This window comes from Perca flavescens, chromosome 3 (assembly GCF_004354835.1).
Source record: "Perca flavescens isolate YP-PL-M2 chromosome 3, PFLA_1.0, whole genome shotgun sequence".
Classification (NCBI taxonomy): Eukaryota; Metazoa; Chordata; class Actinopteri; order Perciformes; family Percidae; genus Perca; species Perca flavescens.
Genome location: NC_041333.1, coordinates 16,633,435 through 16,658,904, shown reverse-complemented (window position 1 = coordinate 16,658,904; position 25,470 = coordinate 16,633,435). Strand labels below are relative to the sequence as shown.

The following is a 25,470-nucleotide window of genomic DNA, read 5'->3' as shown; positions in this document are numbered from 1 at the left end:
CTGTTGCTAACGTACATTCATAAGTCCTACATAACATTGTCCGTACCCACAGGACATCAGACTTACTTATTGATGCACGCACACAGTAGTATCCACAAAGTTAGTCCAATGAGGGGATAAAGTAAAGTGTGATAGCGTTCCATGTTAACGCCTTTTCTCTCTCGATCGAGACTGCTGTGTCCAAGCCGAGGCACAGAGCGTGGTTATCGCATGCTGATACGTTACTAGTCCAGGTAGAGCAAGCTACTATACTGACAGGGAGAGAGACTGTATCACTACAAATAGGTTCCCCATAGCTAGTTGCTAGTTTAAGACTGACGCAGTTGTCAATTTCCCGTCCACTAGGATTAGTGTGTGTCTGACAGGGTGGGGGGCGTGGCATCACGATGGTGGCTCTCCATCGTGATGCCGGTCAACCATCACGATGGACGATATCATCGTCCATCGGCACAACCCTAATATATTATACTGTATATATAGACTTGTACAGTATATTAAGACTAATATAGGGAGGCTTTTCAGGCTCCCTTTCCTTCCTAAACTACTGCACAACACAAGAATGTGCTGAATGCTAAAAGCAGCAAAGAAAAAACATCTAAACACTTAATTCCAGTGTATTAAATATTTGATTGACTGGGTTCACTAAGACCTTCATCAGATCATCCCTCCATAAACAAAACTCTGTAGCAGGAGAAAGTAAAAAGAAATGACATTTAACTTTAACTGAGCAAGTATTTTATGAGGAGACATTGTGTTTTATAGTTATACCGCTGTAAAATGTGGCTTGTACCATGATAATGTAGGGCATAATGACACTATATGCCCAAGTCAAGTTACTATTGTGTTGCTTCTTAGGTATTGTTTTGGGAGAATTTTACTTATTATTATCTTATCAAAATAGTTTTGCCCTTTTGGGATAAAATAAAAAATGTTGTTTGAATAGAATTTACTTACCCATGGACTGAAAACATCATGGGTGTCATTGTTAAGTCTCTGCATGCTGTTTAAAGACAGTTGTATAGTTTAATTTACAGTAATTGCTGGATGTACTGTATGTGGGTTATGGGAGTTGCGGCTTCCTCTCTGTTACTAGGGAGACAATGTAAATGACCTTTTTAGATTTATTGTTTTTTTATTTTCGGCAGTTGAATTGGATTTAATGTGTCCTTGTGGAAAAAAAACTGTTGAGAAACTATTAGGAGGCATTATGATATTTTAGACATCCAGAAACTAAGCTAAGTTTATAATTCAGCATACAGTATCTTCAAAAACTGCATGTGGAAGAAAGAGTCACATTTTCCAAAAACCAAACCAAGGTCTGGTTTTGTTGTGTAACCACATTATCCTATCAATCCTTCCATTAATCCCCCTACAGAATAACCGTCTGAGGAAACATGCCTTTGAACTGAAGATGAACGAGGTTACATACTTTGTGCTGGCCGCGGAGAGCGAACAGGACATGGAGGAGTGGATTAGCACGTTGACCCGCATCTTACAGATCAGTCCCCACGACGGTCCTACTCCTGACCGCAAGAGTCTGGACCTTACTGACCATCGGCAGGGTGAGACCGGTTCTGTTTTTGTATTTAGGAATACACAAAGTCTACATACGATGGATATAGACAGAGGGAACTGAAAAGTAGTTGGAAAGAGCAAAGGGGATGGAAGCACAAATGGTAATTTCGTGGCGAAAGGGGTATTTAAGGAGAGGAAATTTAAACATAATTCCAACACATGTATAAATCATGGGGCCCTTAAGAGAGGAAGATTTTATACTCAGTGTCAGCAGAAGTGTAGCCTTCTCTGACTTACTCTAACTAAATAATATCTGCGATCGTGCCATGACCTTAATGTGGAATTCCAGATGGGTTGGGGCTCAATGAAAGGATGCCTGGCACCAACCTGGCACTCCACCTTTGTTTATTTCATCATACGTTGTTTTTAAAAGACTTTACATGGAAGCATAATTCATAAAACTCGACCTTATGTGCCAGCACTGTAAGAGCTTGAGCATGGGACCACGGCCTAACACACACCTAAAGAACATTGAGCCTTGGTCCAGTGAAAAGTGGTGGAATGATGTAATAGCCTCAGCCGTCATGGCTCTGTGGTGACTCTAAATCAGGCTGCGAGCATGTGATGACCTACAGTACCATTAATGAGCCATTTTCTTCAGCATGGCCTTTGGGAAGAATTGCTCCAGGCACATGATGGTTATATTTCTGCAGAAGCCTGCCTGCCTTATTACCCGTAAATACCACAAATGGAGTCATATTTTATTCTGAGATGGATATATGCCGGATGACTCTGGTTAGTATTTAGTGTACTGCTGAACCTATTTTAGAAATTGTTATATGGCCTCTAACCTTTTGGGAAAATAGACCTCTAAGATAAACTTTCCCATCCACTCAGTGTTGTCAGTCATCACTCATAAACAGAGGTAACTCTCAGCAGTTCTGATTGTCTTTGTTCTCCCTCCAGATGTATTTGACCTGTCGTTGAGTGACAGCTGTTTGCAGGAGAATGAAGATACTACGACAGAGAACGGCATCAATCCAGAACTAGCAAAGGTTGGCTAAGCTGTCAACTCTTCTTTTTCAAACAATAAATAATGTACCTCTGCTGCTACTTCTTGCAGTAACTTCTGTTATTACTAACTTTACGTGCATGCAGAGTCTATTTTAACGTACCCTTTGGAGGTTTTGACCATTATTGGCGCTATGGAGCAATGTTAAATGTGAGGAGGCACATGTAAACACACAAGCAATACACATTCCTCATGTTTTTTCCATAGATCAACAGTTGGTAATGGTGAAACGTAGCAATGTGTCTGGAAAGAACAAGACTGCTAGTCAGTCTAAACATGGGTGTAAACAATGCCAATATACAGATATTTTAAAAAATTGGCCTTGTAAATATTTTATGAGGAAGGGATTTGCCATGTTTTTATAGGCCTCAATAATACCTACAATGCATTTTGGTGAGAAGCACTGAACGTAAACATAACTGCCCTCGTCACAAGAAAACTCCAATAGCTACTTTAAGTCCAAGAAACCCCTTTGCTGTTTTTACTGACATCATAGTTTATAATAAGCAATTTATTATTTGCATCAAGTTGCTCTTCGCCTGTCTCTTTCTGTCTTTCATGTCATCTCCTTCCGTAACAGTATATCTCTGAGACCGATGAAGGAATTCGCTCTGCCCGGAGAGAAGAGAGGTTGAATCTGTTCTCGCTGGACCCTGATACTCCTGTATGTATAAAAAATGGGTTCATTGTTTATTTTTCTATTTTATACAGTGTTTTACCTTTACATGACATATCATGTTTTGACTTTATGACTTTAAATAAAGTAAAGCATGCCTCGGGGTAACAAACAGTTTTCATTATCAACCACAGGTTCTGAGGAGCCCGCGGGCCGAACATTCATCAGTTGATAATGCATCGGTGCGTCCGTTTGAGGAGAAACTTGGCAGAAGGTTTATGATAACCTGCCGATCGCTCAACCTCATGCTACAGGGCTGCATCAACGAGAGTGAAATTGAACCGGTCACTAATGTGAGGATTAGAAACGTGCCTTTTACACTTCCAGACATGTATTCAAACATGCTTTAAAACTAACTTCTGCATTAATACTGTATGTCTCTAAAAAATGGTAAAGCATGTCAAAGGGGCTATTTGAAGCTGTGACAATTGTATATGTCAAGGAACTGAGAGTGACTGAACTGAATCTGCTCCAACAGATTGAACCCTTCTTTGTGTCACTGGCTCTGCTGGATGTACGAGAAGGGAGAAAGGTGTCCGCAGACTTCCACGTAGACCTCAACCACGAGGCTGTACGCCAGATGCTCGGAGGCTGCAGTAACGGGACCGTCGGTCCTACGACCGGAGTTGGAGGTCAGGAGAATGGCCTATGCTCTCCTGCTGAGAAGAAGCCAGGAGACTGTTGTCTCAGCCCGGACCTGGAGCACTGGCTATGCTTTCCCAAACAGGTACAAGGATGTTACTCCCACAGTATGTTTTATACTGTAGATGTACTCACTCTGCATTAAACATGTAGAATGACTCTAATTTATCTTTCCAATGCTCTCCATGCAGGCCATCTTCTCAGTCACCAACCCCCACACAGACATAGTGATGGTGGCAAGAGTGGAAAAGGTGCTGATGGGAAATATTGCTTGTGGGGCAGAACCTTATATCAAGAATACAGACTCCAGCAAGGTCAGAAAGCCATTTTTTTTCATTACTGCATCACTATTTACACTGCTTAATTTATTTTCTATCATTGACCAAAAACAAAGAGCTAAACCTTTTATATTGTCTTAGCTTTCAAAGCAAGCTGGGAAAAATGGTTTGTTAGGGCATTTATTGTACGGGAAATGGCTTAATCCACTCAAACACTTTAATGCATGTCGTTTACAAAATGATTTTCCTGTAAGGCCAGAGTTTATCTTCATCACTGAATGCCAGTCCAGTCCGATAGTTTAGAATCTTTTTCTTTTCCGACATCCTATCCAAGACATTTCCTGGCTTCCCCTCTGGCAGTGCTCCATGTGGTCCTTGTTTAAATGGCTAAGTGAATCACCAGACATTCAACCTGCTGCCTGTATGCCTGCTATGTCCTGTAACGCCCTGCAGTGCCCTGCTATACCAGCAACTACTACAACTATTATTTCTGGTGATTGTTCCAGTATCTTTATTGTGACTATTATTGCCATTGTTCATTACACCCCCAACCGGCACCGTCAGAAACCGCCTACCAAGAGCCTGGGTCTGTCTGAGGTTTCTTCCTAAAAGGAAGTTTTTCTCACCACCAGAGGTTTCGTCCTAAAGGGAGTTTTTCCTCGCCACTGTCACACTAAATGCTTGCTCTTCGGGGAATTACTGGAATTGTTGCGTCTTTGTAAACTAGAGTGTTGTCTACACCTACTCTATCTGTAAAGTGTCCTGAGATAACTCTTGTTATGATTTGATACTATAAATAAAATTGAATTGAATTGTATTAGACAACCTCTGATTTAGTCTGTCACTCTGTCTCAGTCAACTAGAATTTAGGGATGATCACATCCCATTGTGTTTAGAAATATCAGATGTGGTGCCTTGTTAACATTTCCCTCTGTCCGTCTTTCTCTGCTTGTGTCTTGTACAGACTGTTCAGAAGATTTTGAAATCCAATAAACATTTCTGTAGTAAACTGGGAAAGTACCGGATGCCATTTGCCTGGTCCGTCAGGTCAGTGTCCATGGTTGGAGGCTCAGTTGTCTAAACATTTTTAAATTCATCTGCCATGTTCTCTCCACAGGATCTGATCATTAACCAAAATCCTTATAGCATATTGAATATCTATCTATTATAGGTCAGTGTTTAAGGACAACCACGGGGCACTGGACAGAGAGTCTCGTTTCTCACCTCTTTTCAAACAGGAGAGCAACAAGATTTCCACAGATGACTTGATTAAGCTGGTAACTGAGTACAGGAGGTAAGGCATACTGTAGGTCACTTAGGCTTCTCCAATCAAGATAAACATTTCTTCTTACGATATTTAATGAATTTTTTTTTGTGTGCAGGGCTGAGAAAACCAGCAAACTGCAGACTATTCCTGGGATGCTGGAAATCATAGTCGACTACATTCCATTGGAGCATCCTAGTATGTCCACTTTTGGGGCGATACCTCCCCTCTGTCTGCGTCCATTCATGTTCCCATTCTGCTGTGCTGCTCTTTCTCTTTCTGCCTTCCCCTTTACCTTCTATTTCTCTACTCTGCCATGTTTTTGAAACTCTTCTCTTCTCCGTGCTTTAGACTGTGTTACATCCTCCTATGTCCCGGTGAAGCCCTTTGAAGAACTGAGCAAACACCAGCCTACTGTGGAGGTGGAGGAGTTTGTCCAGGACACCACCAAGTTCACGCAGCCCCACCGAGTCTACAGAAACCACATCTACGTCTACCCTAAACACCTGAAATATGACAGCCAGAAGAGCTTCGCCAAGGTTCAGCACAGAAGCTTTAAAGCTTCATTTGAGAGAAACCTGAAATCCAATAATACTGACAACGTGCTTGATTTTTTTTTTACATACTTCATATACTTCTATTATTCACAGTAACAATGGTGCTCTTGTTCACAGGCTCGTAACCTCTCAGTCTATGTGGAGTTCCGCAGCTCAGATGAAGAAGTTGCCAAACCTTTAAAGGTAGAATGCTATCCAAAAACATAATGATGGGACATTTATTGGCTTCTATATGACTGCATTTTCTCCAGTTATACCCTGTCTATCACGAGAAACTGGCTGAGCATTACTTTATTTTGCCCCATTTTTTGGGTTGCTGCTGTTTTTCCAGTGCATCTACGGCAAGCCGGGGGGGGCAGTCCTCACCACAACAGCCTGTTCTACAGTCCTGCATCACTCCCAGAACCCCGACTTCTATGATGAGGTAAATTGGTTAATTATTGGATATTATTAGAGCCTGGAAGTGGATTGACTTTGGCTTTAGCAGTCTTTAGATCTTGGAACATGTTAACAGATAAATCCCCAACCTGCAGCATCCCTTGCAGTTCATAATGTAACCCATTACATGCTGTTGTGTCCCCCAGGTGAAGATTGAGCTTCCGACTCAACTTCATGAAAAGCACCACCTTCTTTTCTCTTTTTACCACGTCACCTGTGACATCAACGCGAAGACGAGTGCCAAGAGGAAAGAAGCCCTGGAGACCCCAGGTGAGTTGGTGGTCGATCTGGAGCTGTAATTTAGTGAAACATTTATTTACTGCAGGTTATTTTGTTGTTGTTTTTCGTCCGCCATTCAGTACTCTGTGTTTTGTATTCATGTGTGCGTTTTTAGTGGGGTATTCTTGGCTGCCTCTCCTCAAAGAAGGCCGTCTGTCATCCCAGGAGTTCAGCGTCCCTGTGTCCTGTAACCTGCCACCTGGATACCTGGCCATCAAGGAAGCCAGCAACACCAAGGTGAGAGGGAGGAAGGAAAGGCACAGGGTGTATACATAAAAATACTGCTAAATAATAAAATCAGGAAGAAGGATAATAACTATTGCATCATGTGATCAAGCTATCTTTTCTTTTTACAGAATGGAGCAGATGTGAAATGGGTGGATGGAGGAAAAGCTATTTTCAAAGTGTCCACCAATGTCGTCTCCACAGTATACACTCAGGTAAGACCATCATCTGGCTGTCTACAGTCTGTCCTTACTTTCTTTATTTTTTACTGGCTTACTGATACTGTGATGGAATGGCGCTGTGTCTGTGAATGCTGGGATAGTTTACAGCCCCACATAAACCTGAACAGGATAAGTGGTAAAGAAAATGCGATGGCTGGCTTTCTACCTGCTGTTTTAGCCACTAAATTCTTGTTGAAATATGCCAGAATAAGGACATGCACTGTCTAGGTCTTAGCCTTAAAGGAACACTTAACTCCGAAATTAGCTAATTGTCCATTTTTCTTTTTTGAGCTGCTTCATCTTCAGCTTTTTCCAGCAGAAATAAAATAAATTGAATCTGCTTGTGTGAAATGGCAAAATGGACATAAAATGACCATTTAGATGTCCTTAAACAAATTAGAGGATTAGTGGATATTATAAGTGGTAACTTCTTCGGATCTAGTGTCAGACATGAAACCAGGAAATGGACCGTTTCTGTTTGATGTTTGGAGCGCTGGACAGCAATCTCTTGATTGGCTGGTGTCTTGTAAATTGGATTAGCCTAGTTTCACTTGCAATGACATTTAGAAGTTTGACATAGAATAAATATATTTTAAAACAGGGACATTTAAAAATAAAAAAATAGAAGATGAATTCATGTTGTCAACATACTTGAATTGTTTGTGACGTGGCTGAGACAATTACATTTTGACTGACAGATAGTTGTGAGGTGGTGAAGTTCACATTTTATTAACAGATTAACTGTTACTTAAAAAGGAACCAGTCCACTAAGTATTATTGCAGATGCTTACTGCTGATATTCATGGATTCCTCTCCCTGTGTCAGGACCCCCACCTGAACCGATTCTTCCAGCAGTGCCAGAAGAGAGAGCTGGACCTCTCGCTACCTCCTACCTCCAACTTCCTCAACTGCCTGAAGGTTAGAAAAAAAAAATCCCCTGAATTTTCATTTCTTGTGACTAAGACAAAAACCAAAGCCTTGACTGCTATGCACTGCTACATGTCTAACAGTGCAACACCTCCTCCTACGCCTCTTTTCCATCCTCCCCCAGGGTCTTCTCAGTATGGAGAGGATCCCAGTGATCATCCGATTTCTGCCAGTGCTCTTCAACCAGCTGTTCAAGGTCCTGACTCAGAATGACAACGATGAGGTCACTACTGCCACCTCTAGGTAGGCAGTCGTACTACAATTTCCACAACAGCTGGGCTCACATCAGGGTGGGGGCTCAGTGGATGTGGTAAAGCACACAATGAGGGTAGTGTTTAAAATTCCTGTTTAAAACACCATATCCCCTTTTTATTGTCTGATGAATCCGGTATACGTTTTGCTATTGAAGAGAAACAATGAAGATAAATTGTGTTGCTGTTTGACGGATGTCTTTTGTCATTGTTTAATGATAAAGACTGTAATAAATACAACTCTTTGTTTTCCTGGGTCTGCAGAGTGCTGGTCCACATTGTTGCAAAGTGCCATGAAGAAAACCTTGATCACTACCTGCACTCCTATATCAAGGTATACTAACAAATATACCAACAATAAGAAGGTGTGTCTGTTGTGCTTGTAGAAATCCTTTGAATGACGTGTGTTTGTATGCGCGTATGCTCAGGAAGATCATTTGATAATTATGAAGGCTGTTGTTTTCCAGTGGAATCTCTGCAAATACTATTTCATTTCTGAGGCTTTATGTGTTTGCATGTGTGTATGTTTGTATGTGTGTGTTTGGGCCAGCAGGAGTGTGGCTAAAGGCTGCATGCCCAGAAAACTGTGCAAACACAAACAGAGAAGTAGGGAGAGAAGGGGAAGGGGAATGAGAAGAAAAAGAAAGGGTGATTGAGTAGAAGGCAAACTAGGACATTCAGCCCGCTCAATCAGAAACACAAGGAGTGTTTGTTTAAGGGGGGAAATCAGTAAGAGAATTAGAGAAGCAAGCAGGAGAAACCGCAAGACCTGTTTCATGTTGGCCACAGTGAAGGAAAACCGCAGCGCTTGAAGAGGCAGTGGCAAAGACGAATGGTGGGAGGGTTAGAGGAGAGGACCAACACAGCTAATGGAGCCAGGGTTGCCATAGTAACAGATTGGCATGGTGTTCAGTAGTAGTGGTGCCCAATTTAAACTGCTGAGTGTGTGTGTGTGTGTGTGTGTGTGTGTGTGTGTGTGTGTGTGTGTGTGTGTGTGTGTGTGTGTGTGTGTGTGTGTGTGTGTGTGTGTGTGTGTGTGTGTGTGTGTCATGAGAAGGAGAGGAAAGATGGGGGGTTCAGTTCACTGCAGCATGAATTTAGTCGGATGCAAGAGGAATATTATATAAATAAAACCTTACACATGTAGTTTTTCCTTTAATTAGCCAAATGGCAAATTTAATTTGGCTTATTTCAGGTTGCTGTGTAAGTGTTTGTCCACATGCATCTACAGTATTTGTAAATGTGTGTATTAGTACATATTACAGCTGAAATTAGTTCATGAATAGAAGATTAATTAGCAACTATTTTAAGAACTGTTTGTCCAAGTCATTTTTCGGGCAGAAATGCCCAACATTCCCTATTTCCAGCTCCACAATTGTGAGGATTTTGCTGCTTTTCTGTGTTATCATTATAAACTGAATATATTTGGGTTTTGGTTTGTTGGTTGTACAGAATAAGACATGTTATGACGTCACGTCCCCCTGGTGCTGTAGGAAATTGTGTTGGACACTTCACATTTTATTTTAAAGACCAATGATGAATCGATTAATCAAGAAAATAATCATCAGATTGGGGCACCCTGGTGGCCTAGGGGTTGGGACTAGAGCTGCAACAAACAATTTTTTTATTATCACTTAATCCGCTGAATAAATAAATAAATATTGTTCTATGAAACATACAGAAACCAAACTGTCTAAAACCCCAAAATATTCAGTTACTATAATGTAGGATAAAATAGCTGCCAATTACGTATCTTCAAACCAACCAATCAATCAGTCGAGAAATGGTTGCGGCTCTTACGACAATGAACTGCAACACACATGGCATCTGCGCGGAGATCTTTGTTGCATGTAATTCTCCTCCTTTCCTGTTATCTCTCTACTGTTGTTTTCCAGTAAAAGAAGAAAATGCCCCAAAAATCATTAAAAAAAGATGAGTCGATAATAAAAAGATTTGTTAGTATGCACCTTTAACAAACTCCTCTCCCCTTCTCCCTGTGTGTAGTATGTGTTCAAGTCTGAGGCCCACGGCTTCAGGACAGTTCACGAGGAGCTGGCTAAGGGGATGACCTTTGACCTCAAGAGTAATGAGCAGGCAGCAGTCAGGAATGTCCTGAAGGTTTGTCTCTCTCCTAATACCTACTATTTTGTTTATTTATTCTAAAATTTAAAACTTAACTTTTTCAGGTCCTAGAGAAAAGTAGGGTAAATCAGTGCAAACCTCGCAAACAAAATCACGTGTGCCTCATCTGTTTATATGCTGGAGGTAATTAGGCAGATACATATTGGTGCAAGATTAATCTTGCTTTGACCTCTCCTGGTTTCAGTTCTGCTGGTTCTTCTTTGAGCTGATTGTCAAATCCATGGCCCAACATCTGGTCGAGTCTGACAAGGTAGAGGTAAGGTGGCATACTCTACTTTTGGTCCCTGGAGTCTCCCATTCCTGAAAACATCACAATGTTTAACCACTTCATATTCTTGGTTCAGTATAGTTCCTTTGCATTTGTATAATCTGACCTGGGACACAGTGTACGATTATATATAAGATGTTATGCTGACTCCGGGTCTCTACAGCTTCCGAGGCCCCAGCGCTTCCCCTCATCCTACCTGAGCCGCGTGGAGACCCTGGTGGAGACGGTGTCCGAACACATCTTCTGGAAAAACAAAGACCTGGCAGAAGAGACACGCAGTGCCAACTTAGCTGTGGCAGCTTTTGTCAAGGTGGGAGCAAAATGTGTTATCTCATGGATTTAAATGATAATATTAAATGAAAAAAAGACCCAGTAAAGTGTGACAACATGTGAACATACTGTGCTTACTGTAAATTGCACTAGGAGGGATCAATACAAATTGTATAAACAGCCTGTAAACGGAAATAGTTTCCATTTACAGTTGTAGCTGTCTCTCACTGTCTTATTAGCTGATGTCTCTGTCTGTCTCTTTGCAGCGTTGCTTTACCCTCATGGACAGAGGCTTCACATTCAAACTGATTAGCAACTACATAAACATGATCACCGCTACTGACAGCAAGGTACACAAATCACCTTCATTGGGAACAGTATTAAAGTGCAACTAGAAACATATATGTACAATGCAATAATTTTTTGTGTCTGATAGGTCTTGTGCGAGCTGAAATTTGAATTCTTGAGAGAGGTGTGTAACCACGAACACTACATTCCTCTCAGCCTGCCGTTACCCTCTGCTCGCATCACAGGTAAGAGCCCGAGTCATACCCTCGAGTTACACCTGTGTTAATGTGGTAACTATCATACATCAAGTAGCTCTCACTCTCATTTGTCTATTAACATTTTGTCTTCCTCTCTTTCTCTTCCTGTCATTTTCTCTGACTGTTTGTCCATGTCAGACCATGCATCCCTAGAGCCACAAAGTACTCATGGTAAATATGTTCACTCATTCCTTTGTTATGTTGCGTGTGCTACTGTGGTATGGTGATAATGAAATTCATGGAGAATTGGCTTGTCACATTATTTACTCACTGTAACCAGATTTTTATTTAGAAACAGATGAATTAACTCCCTGATGGAAAGCAAATATTGGCACGAGCATTATTTAAATCACATGCAGCTCAGTTAATTTCCATTTAAAATGTGAATCTTTTATGCTGTATCTCTTCAGCGTCGGTGCCTGAGTACAACCTGACTGGAGAGTTCTGCAGAAAGCACTTCCTGACTGGCCTGTTGCTACGGGAACTGGGGCTGGCACTCCAGGACGAGCAGGACCTAAGACACGTAGCCTTGGCCACCCTGAAGACGCTCATGGCCAAACACTCCCTGGATGCACGCTATGCCACCAAGGTAGCCAGAACACATGTTTACACGGGAGGAAACTAAAAGACATGGACAATAAGTCTAGGCTCACAGTAGAAATTCTTCCTATGTGACTCACACATAACACATACAGACTGACATGTGATTGTTCGTAGCAGCTGCCAGAGGCAGAGACGATGTCTTAATGAATGCTGGGAAGTGTCCAGATCAGATTGAGTCAGTAATCTGCCCTCTGTTAAACAGAACCAAATACCGCCAACCACAACACAACAGCAGGGCTGTAGTCAAGGCAGTCAAAACCAAATGTCTGCGAAATAAAAGGAAAATTATGTTTCGTAAAAAGGCAACAACATTTTCTTGGAAGGAGGACATATCGAATATTATGTAATTGCATTTGCACATTGCATATTTTCGATGGGCTACCCAAAGACTGTAGACATATAGATGTTTCATTTTAGTTTATTTGTAATAAAAGTCTTGCCAGGGTGTGAGGACTTTGCAAACAAAATAAATATATCATTACTAGCTTTCTAAATCAAAGAGATTGTTGATTTGTTGGGGCATTACAAGGTAATGGCAATGGATGTAAAATTTTAAAATGTGATACCCCCTTTCATTGGCTGCCCTCCCAGGAGAAGCAGGCCAGGATTGCATCTCTTTACCTGCCTCTGTATGGCCTGATCCTGGACAACATGCCTAGATTCTTCCTCAGGGACCTCTTCCCCATCTACTTCACTTCTAGTGACCAAGTAAGAGTCGAGATGAAAGATGAAATGATTGATTGACTATCTGCATACTGTAAAGGTTGACTGTGTGCATACATTTCCTGCAGTGTTTGTAAAACATTGGTCTTATTTTCATAGTTTTGGCTTTCATTCCTTTTAGTTATTACCACATATGATGTTACGGGCGGCTGTTGCTCAGGTGGTAAAGCGGTCACCTGCCAATCAGAAGGTTGGTGGTTCGATCCTTGGCCCTGCAGTCCCACGTCAAAGTGTCGTTGGGCCATCGGCGTGTGAATGTGTATGAATGGTGCAGTGGATATGACACATGCTTTTGGTGTGGGAGCTCTGGGTTCAATTCCCACTGCGATACATTGACCAATGTGTCCTTGAGCAAGACACTTAACCCATAGTTGCTCCAGAGGTGTGCGGCCTCTGACATATGTAGCAACTGTAAGTCGCTTTGGATGAAAGCGTCAGCTAAATGACAGGTAATATAATGTAAGAATGTTTATCTGATGAGCAGGTGGCACCTTGTATGGCAGCCTCTGCCACAGTGTATGAGTATGTGTGAATGGTACAATGTAAAAGCGCTTTTTTGAGTAGTCGTAAAGACTAGAAAAACACTATATAAATACAGTCCATTTACCTACTGAATTGCAATGATTGTAGATTCTGCTAAACACAACTTATCCCTGTCATTTTAACAACAATTATGCTATCATGTACTATACATGCATTTCTTTTCTGTTTTACTTTCCCAGCTGGAATTCTTTTTTGTACCATTCATTGCAGCACAGGCTATTATTGTTAGTTGTTATAGGTTTGCACTGACTGCAGGAATATCACCTAAACTATGCGATCTTGCTGGATGCTGCCCATGTTGACTTTCTGTCTCTGTCTGTCCTTTTCCATTTGATTTCCAAACTAGTAGTAAACAAAACTTTGTGTGCTCATGAATACTGTATATGAATCGTCGTGCAAGTTGAGCTGGAGGAACAGTAATGCAATGGTCGATTATAAACTTTGAATGTTGACTTTCATTATGAAATAGGTAAAAATAGTAATAATCGGATCATTTCAGTTAAATATTTTTACATGATGACACTGCACGAGACTTGTGTTGCTTGCCTTCATAGATGCTGTTGTATAGTTGTGTCTGAATAACTATCCAATACACACACATATATATATATATATATATATATATATATATATATAAATAATAAATAATAGTCTGAATTATAAAATAAGACTTAGATGGTCTAAATGAGTCCTCTCCCCTGTCTGCATCAGGGCTCTCGAGACGACCTCAGTGTAGGAGGGGGAGTGGCGGGAGGGGCGATTCCTGTTACTCGCCATGGCAACTCTGTAGATGCCTCCTTTTCCAAAGAAGTTCTAAACTCCATCACAGGTAACCGCGCGTGACGTGCTTGTATGTAGCTGCCTATTTTCGAGTGTCTATATAAAAAGATGTGAATGAGGACATTGATGCTGACACCCCTCCCCCCCTCCACACCAGCCTTCTCGTCCTTGGCAGTTGCCACAGGTAACCAGGCCGACTCTCGGGGTTCTCTGATCAGCGTGGACTCCAACCCTAGCAACAGTGACAGGAACAGTGAGAAAATGGACGGATGTGAGAAGGTGAGAAAAGAGGAGTTAACAGCCATCACTTCCTGTGTTATGACATGTCTCCATATGGTCTTTATTTCTGAGTCTCACAGAGGAGCAGCAGGCAGATCTTCACTCATTCAGATACATTTGTTGTATGTGTTATATATTGTGCATCTTTTTAATTGTTAGGCATTCATAATTAATTCCACATTCTATATAGATCTCTGAAAGAGGAATATGCAGAAACAAACAGACTTCCATTGGCTTCCATTTTTTACCACTGATGGTGGACAATCAGACTTAGCACACTGCTCTAATACCAGCTAAAGAAATACTGAAGTTGGGCCATCCTGGTGGACTAATCATGTAATTGCAATGTTGAAGTCCAGCAGGGGACCTTTGTTGCCTGTCTGCCCCCATCTCTCTCTCCTCACTTCCTGTCATCTCTTTATACTATGTAATAAAGCCAAAGAAATGGCCAAATAATAAATAAAGAAGACATAATACAGCCATTAGTCCCTTCAACAGCCTCCACTGCCACAACACCTAAATACTTTTAAATACACTCTTAATTACATTTTTATACATATTTCTCATATTTAATTTATAATGTTAACTGTCTGGTCATATTTTCTGTAAATTTAGTTTCCCAACATGAAGGTATAAGTTATGTTTCCAAACCTTCTCCACATTTCCTGGAATAACATTTTGGCAGGGAGTTCCTCAGGCCTTTTTTCATGTATTATTTTTTGGCCTAAAAGTAGTCAAATTTAATCTGAAAATACAACACGAGCCATTATATCTTAAGTTTCCCTCCAGGTTTCTAAAACCCACAGATTCACATAAAAAATACTGAGGACACAACCTCAGTGGCCACAGTTACAACCTCAGTATTAACAGTAGATCTCGGACTGTTTTTCTGTCTGGATGTTTCTCCTTAGTTTGCACGGCCGCAATCCCTCATAGGCTACGGTTCTCGTTGTGACAAGCTGGACCAGGCGGAGACCCGCAGTCTCCTCATGTGCTTTTTGCACATCATGAAAACCATATCTGAGGGTAAGAAATGATACAAACATATATACAGAGGATTCACACAGTCCAGTCCAGAGCCTTGTCGAAACGTGTTTAAATGCTATTAAAGGGTTAGCGTTAATACTATTCTACTACATGTAATCATCAGAGGCCCAGAAGATTGAGACAATAGTTGTTGTTTTTTCTTTTATTGAATTATTCTAATACAGCGAACACAAGATATATGCACTTTGCAGGGTAAAACACTTATCAGTAACCTTTTGAACCATGTCTCAATCACTTACTGAATACCATTTGTGTATGAAATATACTGACTCTATGAAAATTTTCATCGGCACCTGGCTGGCTATTTTGGAAATCTGCCACGGTATGTTACATGAAGTGTTTTGTTCCCTGTTTCCAGATGTGCTGGTGTCCTACTGGCACCGGGCCATTCACCAGGAGATCTCAGACTTCTTTAACATCCTGGAGTAAGTTCTCTTCTTTTTTCATTGCAGAGTATAACCACAGCTCCTTTTAGGCTGACTACTGATACTGTAAGAGAAAAAACAACATTGAAACTCACAGGGAATGAGAGGAGAAGAAAGGGGAAGAATGTAGCCAGAAGGGAACAGATGAAAGTAATGACACAGCAAGAGCGAGAGAGAGAAGAAAAACAGACTGTAATTCCAATGAGAGCTCCTACTTCACCGAACAGTGCAGATAATTAACTGCCTGTTTCCTGTTTGTGTCAGCATCCAGACTTTTCTGTTGCAACTCAGTTTGATCACATGCATCTCATTTGTCCTATGTTCTTAACTTACAAAATACATAAAAACAAGCAAACCTTCCCCATTCACCTGAGACAGTGTTGCATTTTCCCTTTCTTCAGGCTGTGTCTCCAGCACTTCAGGTTCCTCGGAAAGCGTCACATAGCCAGGTGAGTGTGTGCTACTCACTGCTTTCTCTGACAAAGAGGTGGACCAGGTCACATTCACATGCATTTATTATAATGCAGCATATATGGAAACAGCTTATTAACTCAACATACATGACGCAGCCAAAGGTCTTAACACCCCCACCCACATAATTCATATAATCATGCGCACACACAAATGCACAAATGTGCAAATGCAGCCACACACAAACAGACACACGCACATAAATGAATCAGACACAGTCAGGCAGAAATACTAATATGTGTTCTGTATGCATGTGCACACTCAGGGATGAGATTCAAGAGGGGAAGAGGTAAAGGGGGGAAGAAAAGGAAGAGAGGGGGAGGGGGAACTCCTGGATCTTACTGTTGAGAGAAAAGCACTGCTGGATATTGTACTGTAGTAGTTGGCAAGCACAGGCTGGGGGTTGTTATCGTGTGTGTGTGTGTGTGTGTGTGTGTGTGTGTGTGTGTGTGTGTGTGTGTGTGTGTGTGTGTGTGTGTGTGTGTGTGTGTGTGTGTGTGTGTGTGTGTGTGTGTGTGTGTGTGTGTGTGTGTGTGTGTGTGTGTGTGTGTGCGCGCTCTTACTGGAGCTGTGCCGTTGGCACCGGTAGACTCCTCCATCTTCTGGTTCCTCCCAGCTAATTAAATTAGGTCTCTTTTTCCTTTCAGCAATAAGATACTGAGATGTAAGCCAACAAAAGGCTGGGAGAACACACTGCTTTACTGTGTATGGAGGAATTCACAAAGTAAAGATAGCTGGAAGCCTAACTAGCGCTCTCAGACTCAGTTGAGCCTGTCTGGGGCTGCTAGCTACTTAACATTCGTCTGTAATACCAGGCCATGGGGGATTCACAGTCTTACGCCTGTGTCTGTCTCAGTGTCTCTCTCTGTTAGCTCTTTTTCTGAGTCAGTGTGGGCACCCATTGAAGTTCAGGAGACATAAATTACACTAGCAGTGTGTAGCCAGCCAGCAAGCAAGCAAGGAGGGCAGTCAGTCAGCCAGTCCAGTTATCAGACAACAATCATTGAAGCCCCTGCTGAAAACTTGGTCGCACATTTTAAATATTTCTCTATTGTATTAAATATTGTTGATTAAAGCAACAATAAAACTTGATGTGGTTTGATCAAATTTAATAGAAATCCTGATTGGTGTACGTATGGACGTTCATTTTATAACCGCCCACTTTAAACTGTTAAGAAGAGAACAGACAAAAACACAGAAATCTACAATGTAAAATAACCCAAACTGTTCAAAATGTGGTTGAAAATTGTGTGTTCTTGTATAGTTCCAACGCTCATAAGAAGCTGATTGAGAAAACATGTTGTCTGTCCTTTAAGTTAGCCAGCAATGCTGCAGTTTAATCCCAGACATTCTTCTAACTTATCGTGTTTCTGTCTGTGTTGGTGCAGGGGGCCTCACTTTCTTAACTTGAGCCATATTTTAGAAATAAGCTAAATTTATGAATTCATTGATAAATGAACTGTATGTTTTCTCCATGTTCGACCTTGCTGTTGTAGTCTCCACCACAGTGCATGCCTCATGCCCCCCCCCCCCCCCCCACCCCTGCTCCCCCCTCCGGGCATGCTGCAGCTGTTAATGGATTGTCAGTGTAATTGCACATTTATTGATGTTCTGTTGCATCAAGTAACCCTTTCTGTATTATGCTGTATTACTCATGCTGATGCTGTATGTTTGCTCTTTACATTCCGTAACACATGTGCCTTATTGATGTTGCATGTCAACCTTGTAACCCTCTGTCCACGCCCTGCTTCATGATTGGCTGGACTCCACCTGCTGCTTAATGAGCTCTGTGTTGATTGGCTTACACAGTAGTTGTGTCCTCTTTCTTTTGGCTTTTCCAAGGCACCATGTGCTTTTTGTAGATTGGCCGTTGTTTCCGATCAAGCTTCATGTAGGCATCATGAGACTATAATATGTTGAACATCTGTTTGTTACTGAGCTGATTTGTGCCGCAGCTTAACTGTCCATTGGTTTTCATCACATCTATACATCCTAATCTCCTCACTGTCCACTGTTAATGCTGACCTCGAGCCTCTACTCCCCACTAACACTGATATAGCATTTACACAATATTATACTAATCGCAAACTAAAACCATTGACTCTGTTACGCCACTAACCTTTCCATCTGGCTGAGCTCCCTCTCTATATGAGTTGTTTGATCTTTCTCTCTGACTTTAGCCGCTCACATCACGCCAAGGTCAAATTGGAGACCCTGTATGCTTTTAGCATTTCGTTTAGCCTACAGGAATACAATATGACCTAGTTGCGGTAAATATGCAACAAGGTCACAAAAGTGCAAAAATAGTGCTGTCTTGCAAAGTGTTTACATTAACACTATCAGGTCAATTTTCTATTGATTGCCGGCATGCTCAACTATTAGCATGGGACACGGTTAATATAACTGACTAATGATGGACACTAAACAATGATGGTCTCCACTAAACTAACTAATTTTAGCTTTGATGTGATTGGCTCGTGAACAGGAAGCTAGCAGCGGCAGTAAAGCTGGCCCAGTCCACCCAGGCCAATGGCACCCTGAAGGGCTCTAACCACCCCTCCCACACCTCAAGCCTCTTCCCACAATGGTAATCACCCTCCACCAGGAAAATACCTCAGCCACGATGACAGAGTTAAACTCTGTAAAGAGTCTTTCGTTACTGAAGTTGTTCTTAATGCTAATGCTGTCTGTGAGATCTGGCTTAAAATGTAAATAGTTACTGGCAAGAAACTCCAGTCTGCTTGAATACAGATTCAAGCCTCCTCTAATACAGATTTAGATAAATACATTCTCGTCCTGTTTGTAATCATCATTGATGTGACCACCGTGTGTTTCCATGTTATAGACTGTAACTCTGTTATCAGCATGCCCCTCCTCATACCTGCAGTGTTTTGTGTGATTTGTCAGTCTCAGTCTCTTTACTACCATGTGTTAATAGACTCCCAATAACAGCATGTCCTTGGGACATAGATGCCATTTATTTTGCCTGTCTTCTGAAATGTTCAAAATCTCCAGAGATGGTTGGCCTACAGTTTAGTAGTACATTTACTGCAGTATAATATAAACAAGTATTAGATAAAACGTAATGTGATTGAACCGTGATTGACACCAACTGCCGATCCCTGTTGTTGCCTCCAGGATGGCATCATCTGGAGGGGACGGTCACCGGCATGCTCGCTCCCAAACCATGCCCATCATCAGGGGCAAGAATGCTCTAACCAACCCAAAGCTGCTGCACATGATGGAGACAGGTAACACACACACACACAAACGCGCACACACAGATTTTGACTGAAATGAATATAAAGTTACTGAGATGGATGTGAGTTATTTTTTATCTGTTTTCAGATGGGAATATTCAAGAAGGAGACACCCTGAGTCCTACAGATATTGAAGCAAACATGTCCACTGAGGTAGCCCTCACTGTGCTGGATGTACTGGAGCTCTTTGTTCACCATCACAAGGTCTGTGGTCCTTTCATAGTTTACAGCCTGAAACTACATTTTCACAGTACACAGTTACTGTGTGTCATCTATTTTTCTTCTTTCGTTAAGGGGAATATATTTTCATTTATGTTATGTGCTGTATTTACGATATGTATTGTATGAGCCTCTGGATTTCATAGGAAGTTTCATTAATATTATGTTTAATCTGGACTCAGTTTTTGGAATTGACAATCACATGTACTACATGAGTACAGATCTGTTTAAATGCGGCTTTTGCACCATTTTCAAGGTTGTGTATCACACCATCATATCCCCCTGGCTCTTCTCTTTTTTTCATATTACTCTCCTTGTCAAAAATTAAATAATAAAGTTACATTTTGGCTTTGTAACTATAAAATTTAACAGGGAGTTTTCAAATCACATTTTTGTTTCTGTTTCTTGATAAAAAACAACAAAAACAAGTCTAACATCTGCACAATCATACCAATAAACAACACACATTTTTTTTGTACAAATCTTTATGTCCAAATTATTTTTTATGCACATATATTTCATGTATATTCTAAAGCCAAACCAATGCTACTCTACTGCCATCTGGTGGCTAGAAGAATCACTGTTTTAAAAAACTCTTTTTGTGTGAAACCTTTCAGTTAGGAAAAAAAAGTTGCCTGGTGAAACTTTGATAGTCAAATTAGTTTTTTCTTCTTATATCCTTCTATACAGAAGCAGCTGTTGCTGGATGAAGGACAAAATGCACTTATGAAGAAGGTGCTGGACACCTACTTGCTCTTCTTCCAGATCAACCAATCAACCGCCACTCTACGGCATATCTTCGCTGGACTGAGGCTCTTTGTACAAAAGGTCCATCAAGCTTCATGTAAACATACAACATCAAAGTGAAGATTCCAATCATTTTTCTCGTGTGGTTTCATCTTCATCTCTTTCTGTACATGTAGTTCCCCAATGCATTCTTCCAGGGTAAGGCAGACCTGTGTGGCTGTCTGTGCTATGAGATCCTCAAGTGCTGTAACCATCGTTCCAGCTCCACCCAGACGGAGGCAGCTGCCCTGCTGTATTTTTTCATGAGAAAAAACTTTGAGTTTACCAAGGGCAAGTCAATAGTCCGCTCACATCTGCAGGTCAGTGAGACCAAATACAAGTTTAGTATTGTGTGTTTTGTTAATTAGTTGTTTCAGCAGGACATTGTCCTCACTCCATACTCCTCTTTCAACATCAGGTTATCAAGGCAGTGAGCCAGTTGATAGCAGATGCTGGCATTGGAGGCTCGAGATTTCAGCAGTCCCTGGCTATCATCAATAATTTTGCCAACGGAGATGCACCCCTCAAGGTATCGCCAGTTCTAGGGTTATATCACAGCTTTATTAGCATTGATTATAATTTATAGGGGTATTTCATTCTACTTTCTTGTTCAAAAGGAAATTATGTTCATAACACTTTTTTCTGCAGAACACTCCGTTCCCTGCTGAGGTAAAGGACCTGACCAAACGGATCAGAACGGTTCTGATGGCTACAGCCCAAATGAAGGAGCATGAGAAGGATCCAGAGATGCTGGTGGATCTTCAGTATAGTCTGGCTAACTCCTACGCCAGCACCCCCGAGCTTCGGTGCACCTGGCTGGAGAGCATGGCCAAGGTTCACGTCCGCAACGGCGATCTCTCAGAGGTTATATATGTTCTACTTTTCAGGGCGATCTTACTTCAGAATCAGAATCAGAATGGGTTTTATTGCTAAGTATGTTTTTTAACACATACAAGGAATTTGTTTTCAGTGTTTGTTGGTGCACATCACACATTCTCTAAATGGAATATTAAACAATATAAGTATAGGTATAAACAATATAAGTATATGTACATATTATGTATTAAATTAAATTAAAAAATAGAGATAGAAATAAAAAAATAAATAAAGAGCAAAGAGCATTCAGAAACTTCCCAAAGTGCTTTTTTTGATTCAAGCGTGAATTAAATGTAATGGTAATGTGTCTGACTTTCCCATCAGGCTGCCATGTGCTACATCCACATCTCAGCCCTGATCGCTGAATCACTGAAGAGGAGAGGTTAGTGCACACTTGCTGCCACTGTGACTTGACGTTTTGCAGCATGGTTTGCGTGTGTTTACGTATGCTCAAATACTTGAAATTGCTGCTTGTGTGCGAATCTTTGCAGACATGGTAACTTCTAACCAGAAAGTGAGATCACAGCCATCTTCTGTCAATCCGCAAACTCTCTTTCTCTCTGCTAACATGGTCATCGCAACTCTCTGTAAATTACTGGAACTTTCAGGCATCAGTCCTCCGTCTCGTCATGGGGGTTGATGTGTATGCCTGAAAGTGAGCACGCTTGTGACTTTAGTGTGTCTTTGTGTGGTGGAAAGTAATTAATTAGGGTCCTCATGGGGAATGAAGATGGATTCCCATGCTGCCAACTAGTTGTATAGAACCGGCTTTTGCATCCAAATACCATTCCCGTTCATGACTTCTAGTAGAAGTTCACATTTTGCTGTGCTGCATGTTCCTCTATCTGCAGATCTGTTTGTTCTTACATGTGCTTCCTCATTTAGACTACAGCATGTGTCTATCTCTTACTGTACGTGTCAGACATCTTTTCACATGCACTTTACGCACGGAGCCTGTGTGCTAATATTTTGCATAGCATGCCAGCAGCACAGCAGAGTTTTGAGCCTTGTCCTTTAGCATAAAAAGCAAAAGCAAGTGGACTTTGTAAACCTCGTCCTCCTCCTCCCCTCCTACCAAACAGGCTACTGGAGAGCTGACAAGGCCAGGATGTCCACTGTGTCCCCTGAAGAAAGCCCTGTCTTTAACTGTAGCTCCTTACTAACTACCTCCCGAGATCAAGACAGTGAGTGTGTGCGCCTGGGGCCCGCTGGGTGGTGGGGTTGGGAGTTTAGAAAATAAGTATGGAGAGAGAAGGGAGTGTGGGAGGGAGTGGGTGTACACTGACATTTTTAGACCTCTTGGAACTGGGCGGAAGGTGTTGATATTGACAAGTGGACATGGTTTGGATTGAAGGGACATTAGGTTGTCAGGTGCCAGTTCAAATCGTAAAACAATTTCAGGTTTTCTACACTGTGTATTCTACTCTGCAGTTAAATGTTTTGATGCGCACTGTTTTTGCCTTAATGATATGGAATTGTGTCAGGTTATCACTTAATACTGTCACTGTTTGACCTTCACTGTTCCCTCACATCTCACTGGATAAGATGTTCAGTGTAACTGAGGTTTGATATGAAGCACGCTCACTTTTGACGTTTTTAATGTAGTCTGCAAAAATGGTACGACTTATGACGAATGCTGTGAAACAGTAATACATCTTGTATTTTTTTTACAAGCATGTTTGTGTTTCTGTAACTGTAGGGTAAGTTGATATCTTTTTACTCGCTAACCTGCCTTGATGTCCCTTTTGAAACCCCAGCGTCATTCTCTATGGGTTGGGCAGCGTTTATGTGCATCAGCCCTAATGTCAAGGAGGAGGGTGCCATGAAGGAAGACACTGGTACACAAGACACGCCTTATACTGAGGTCAGTGTTAGCCTTTAATGCTGAACAGTGTGGTGAACAACACCTTTAACTTCACAAATTACCAAAAGTAGCATTTCGTGATCATAATCATTTTTTGCAAATTTGAGAAGATCCTTGTTTAGTTCAATGCCCTATTGGAATTGCAATAATTGCAACTGGGTTGCAGTCTTTCTCTCTAACAAGTGTCCTGCTGTACTGTGTAGGACACTTTGGTAGATCAGCTGGAGCTGTGCGTGGACTACCTGTGGAAGTCAGAAAGATATGAGCTCATCGCTGACATCAACAAACCTGTGATTGCTGTCTTTGAAAAGAGAAGGGATTTTAAGGTAACTGTTAACCCTTCCACTGTGTGTGTGTGTGTGTGTGTGTGTGTGTGTGTGTGTGTGTGTGTGTGTGTGTGTGTGTGTGTGTGTGTGTGTGCATGCAAACTGAGCTTAGTTTAACCTTACATGTGTGTTGGTGTGTGCCCACAGAGGCTGTCAGAGCTGTACTATGACATCCATCGCTCCTACCTGAAGGTGACTGAGGTGGTGAACTCAGAGAAGCGTCTCTTCGGTCGCTACTACCGTGTAGCTTTCTATGGACAGGTGAGCGACACTTCATTACTGCAGACAGCACACACTTATACAGGCACGTCTGTACACACACATTGCTTCTGCCACAGCATAACAGCAGTAACTAAAACTCTATCGCCGACAGATTCGGCTGACAGAATTTGGTACCCAGTGTCTTTACCATACAATTAAATGTAGTGGTCCAGTATGAAGACCAAAATGTAAACATGTAGGTGTGACTAGTAAAATACTGTATACCTCCTGTTAGCTCGAGGAAACTTCAACTTGGCAAACACATGTCTTATTCAACAACCCACAATGGTTTTTCTTTTGTTTGATTTTGGGGGAACTCAATGGAAACACTTCTATTCATTAATGATGCTACTTTGCATAAAATAGGACACCGTTTCTGCAAGAAAGAGAAAAGACACTTTGCTGTTTAGTTTTTCCAATGTCATTTTTCAATGCTTTAAGTGTGTCAAACCAAGATGGAAGAAGTCTTAGTGGTGAAGATCTCAATACCTCTGTAAAAAACTTTGTTTCTTGTTATACTGTATGGGTGAACTTATTCTTTAAACATGGTAAAAACATATTTGATATATCTTTGAGTCCCTGGCTTTATCAGTGAAAAAGTACTGTGCAGTTTGAGCTTGTTTTTTAAGAACCTGGATCCTTGACACAGTTTCCTATTTGGTTAATGAGCAGATAATAGTTCCATGCTGGGATTTCAGAGCTCTCAAGTAAAGTTTAAAAATCTGATAATGAGAATATGTAATCCTCTCACTTTTGAAGAAAAGGAGGAGAGAAATGCAACGTCTTGTCAGTGAGGCATGGAGATGGAAAGATAACGACATTTCTTTTTTTAACTGAGTCAGTGTCCTTAATTTTTTCTGTCTGCTCTTTTCTTCCTTTTTTAAAATATATTCTATATCAAGATCGCGGTAAGTTTTGTATGTCTTTAATTTTCCATTTTCCTCAGTGCTAACCACTTTTACCTCTCTTCCCCTTCTACCACTATTAACCTCTGCTGCTCTTACCCTTGGAAGGGTTTGTGTCAAGCTTGCTGTGCTCCTATAATCTCCAGTGATGAAGTTGTTTCCCCTCTAAACATGAAGGAGAGCTGTTGTCAAACAACCACAGTGGACAGGAAGATAACCTCAATCACCTTTGACATTTGCCTCCAATGCTGCTTTGAATATGTCCTCTGAACTCTCCCATCAAGAACTTAACACTGACACCTTGTTAGGGCTGAGTTGTTCTAACACGTGTTATGGCCTTTGTGTACAACCAGTGACTCAAGAAATCCCTAGGGGGCAACATAAAACTACGCTGATGTGTATACAGCTTGTTGTGACAGCAAAAACAAACACATCTAAATATTAAACTTGCATTGCATACACACAAACACCCCACGCATACATGTAACAAGCCTGTTGGCTTTGCTAATTAATGTGCGCATGTGTGTGTCTG

General features: G+C 41.3%; 1 protein-coding gene across 4 annotated transcripts in view; it reads left to right on the top strand.

The window, feature by feature from the left end:
* The window catches only part of dock10 (dedicator of cytokinesis 10), a 77,951-nt gene that overhangs the window by 48,119 nt on the left and 4,362 nt on the right, over nucleotides 1-25,470 (top strand). For 3 of the 4 annotated variants that reach the window (XM_028572141.1, XM_028572133.1, XM_028572144.1), the window contains exons 8-50: nucleotides 1,376-1,562; nucleotides 2,482-2,570; nucleotides 3,168-3,251; nucleotides 3,398-3,556; nucleotides 3,742-3,990; nucleotides 4,097-4,219; nucleotides 5,148-5,230; nucleotides 5,355-5,477; nucleotides 5,566-5,645; nucleotides 5,799-5,986; nucleotides 6,122-6,187; nucleotides 6,336-6,428; nucleotides 6,589-6,712; nucleotides 6,837-6,958; nucleotides 7,078-7,161; nucleotides 7,993-8,085; nucleotides 8,219-8,337; nucleotides 8,610-8,679; nucleotides 10,350-10,463; nucleotides 10,672-10,743; nucleotides 10,919-11,065; nucleotides 11,292-11,375; nucleotides 11,462-11,558; nucleotides 11,709-11,741; nucleotides 11,981-12,159; nucleotides 12,765-12,881; nucleotides 14,151-14,268; nucleotides 14,377-14,498; nucleotides 15,410-15,524; nucleotides 15,904-15,970; nucleotides 16,372-16,419; nucleotides 18,927-19,028; nucleotides 19,580-19,692; nucleotides 19,790-19,905; nucleotides 20,611-20,748; nucleotides 20,844-21,026; nucleotides 21,125-21,235; nucleotides 21,355-21,570; nucleotides 21,907-21,964; nucleotides 22,665-22,766; nucleotides 23,340-23,446; nucleotides 23,650-23,772; nucleotides 23,920-24,033. In XM_028572141.1, coding sequence (XP_028427942.1) covers nucleotides 1,376-1,562; nucleotides 2,482-2,570; nucleotides 3,168-3,251; nucleotides 3,398-3,556; nucleotides 3,742-3,990; nucleotides 4,097-4,219; nucleotides 5,148-5,230; nucleotides 5,355-5,477; nucleotides 5,566-5,645; nucleotides 5,799-5,986; nucleotides 6,122-6,187; nucleotides 6,336-6,428; nucleotides 6,589-6,712; nucleotides 6,837-6,958; nucleotides 7,078-7,161; nucleotides 7,993-8,085; nucleotides 8,219-8,337; nucleotides 8,610-8,679; nucleotides 10,350-10,463; nucleotides 10,672-10,743; nucleotides 10,919-11,065; nucleotides 11,292-11,375; nucleotides 11,462-11,558; nucleotides 11,709-11,741; nucleotides 11,981-12,159; nucleotides 12,765-12,881; nucleotides 14,151-14,268; nucleotides 14,377-14,498; nucleotides 15,410-15,524; nucleotides 15,904-15,970; nucleotides 16,372-16,419; nucleotides 18,927-19,028; nucleotides 19,580-19,692; nucleotides 19,790-19,905; nucleotides 20,611-20,748; nucleotides 20,844-21,026; nucleotides 21,125-21,235; nucleotides 21,355-21,570; nucleotides 21,907-21,964; nucleotides 22,665-22,766; nucleotides 23,340-23,446; nucleotides 23,650-23,772; nucleotides 23,920-24,033 — 4,932 coding nt within the window. The remainder of the gene's footprint in view (nucleotides 1-1,375; nucleotides 1,563-2,481; nucleotides 2,571-3,167; nucleotides 3,252-3,397; nucleotides 3,557-3,741; nucleotides 3,991-4,096; nucleotides 4,220-5,147; nucleotides 5,231-5,354; nucleotides 5,478-5,565; nucleotides 5,646-5,798; nucleotides 5,987-6,121; nucleotides 6,188-6,335; nucleotides 6,429-6,588; nucleotides 6,713-6,836; nucleotides 6,959-7,077; nucleotides 7,162-7,992; nucleotides 8,086-8,218; nucleotides 8,338-8,609; nucleotides 8,680-10,349; nucleotides 10,464-10,671; nucleotides 10,744-10,918; nucleotides 11,066-11,291; nucleotides 11,376-11,461; nucleotides 11,559-11,708; nucleotides 11,742-11,980; nucleotides 12,160-12,764; nucleotides 12,882-14,150; nucleotides 14,269-14,376; nucleotides 14,499-15,409; nucleotides 15,525-15,903; nucleotides 15,971-16,371; nucleotides 16,420-18,926; nucleotides 19,029-19,579; nucleotides 19,693-19,789; nucleotides 19,906-20,610; nucleotides 20,749-20,843; nucleotides 21,027-21,124; nucleotides 21,236-21,354; nucleotides 21,571-21,906; nucleotides 21,965-22,664; nucleotides 22,767-23,339; nucleotides 23,447-23,649; nucleotides 23,773-23,919; nucleotides 24,034-25,470) is intronic. The other variant, XM_028572148.1, reaches the window with a different exon arrangement.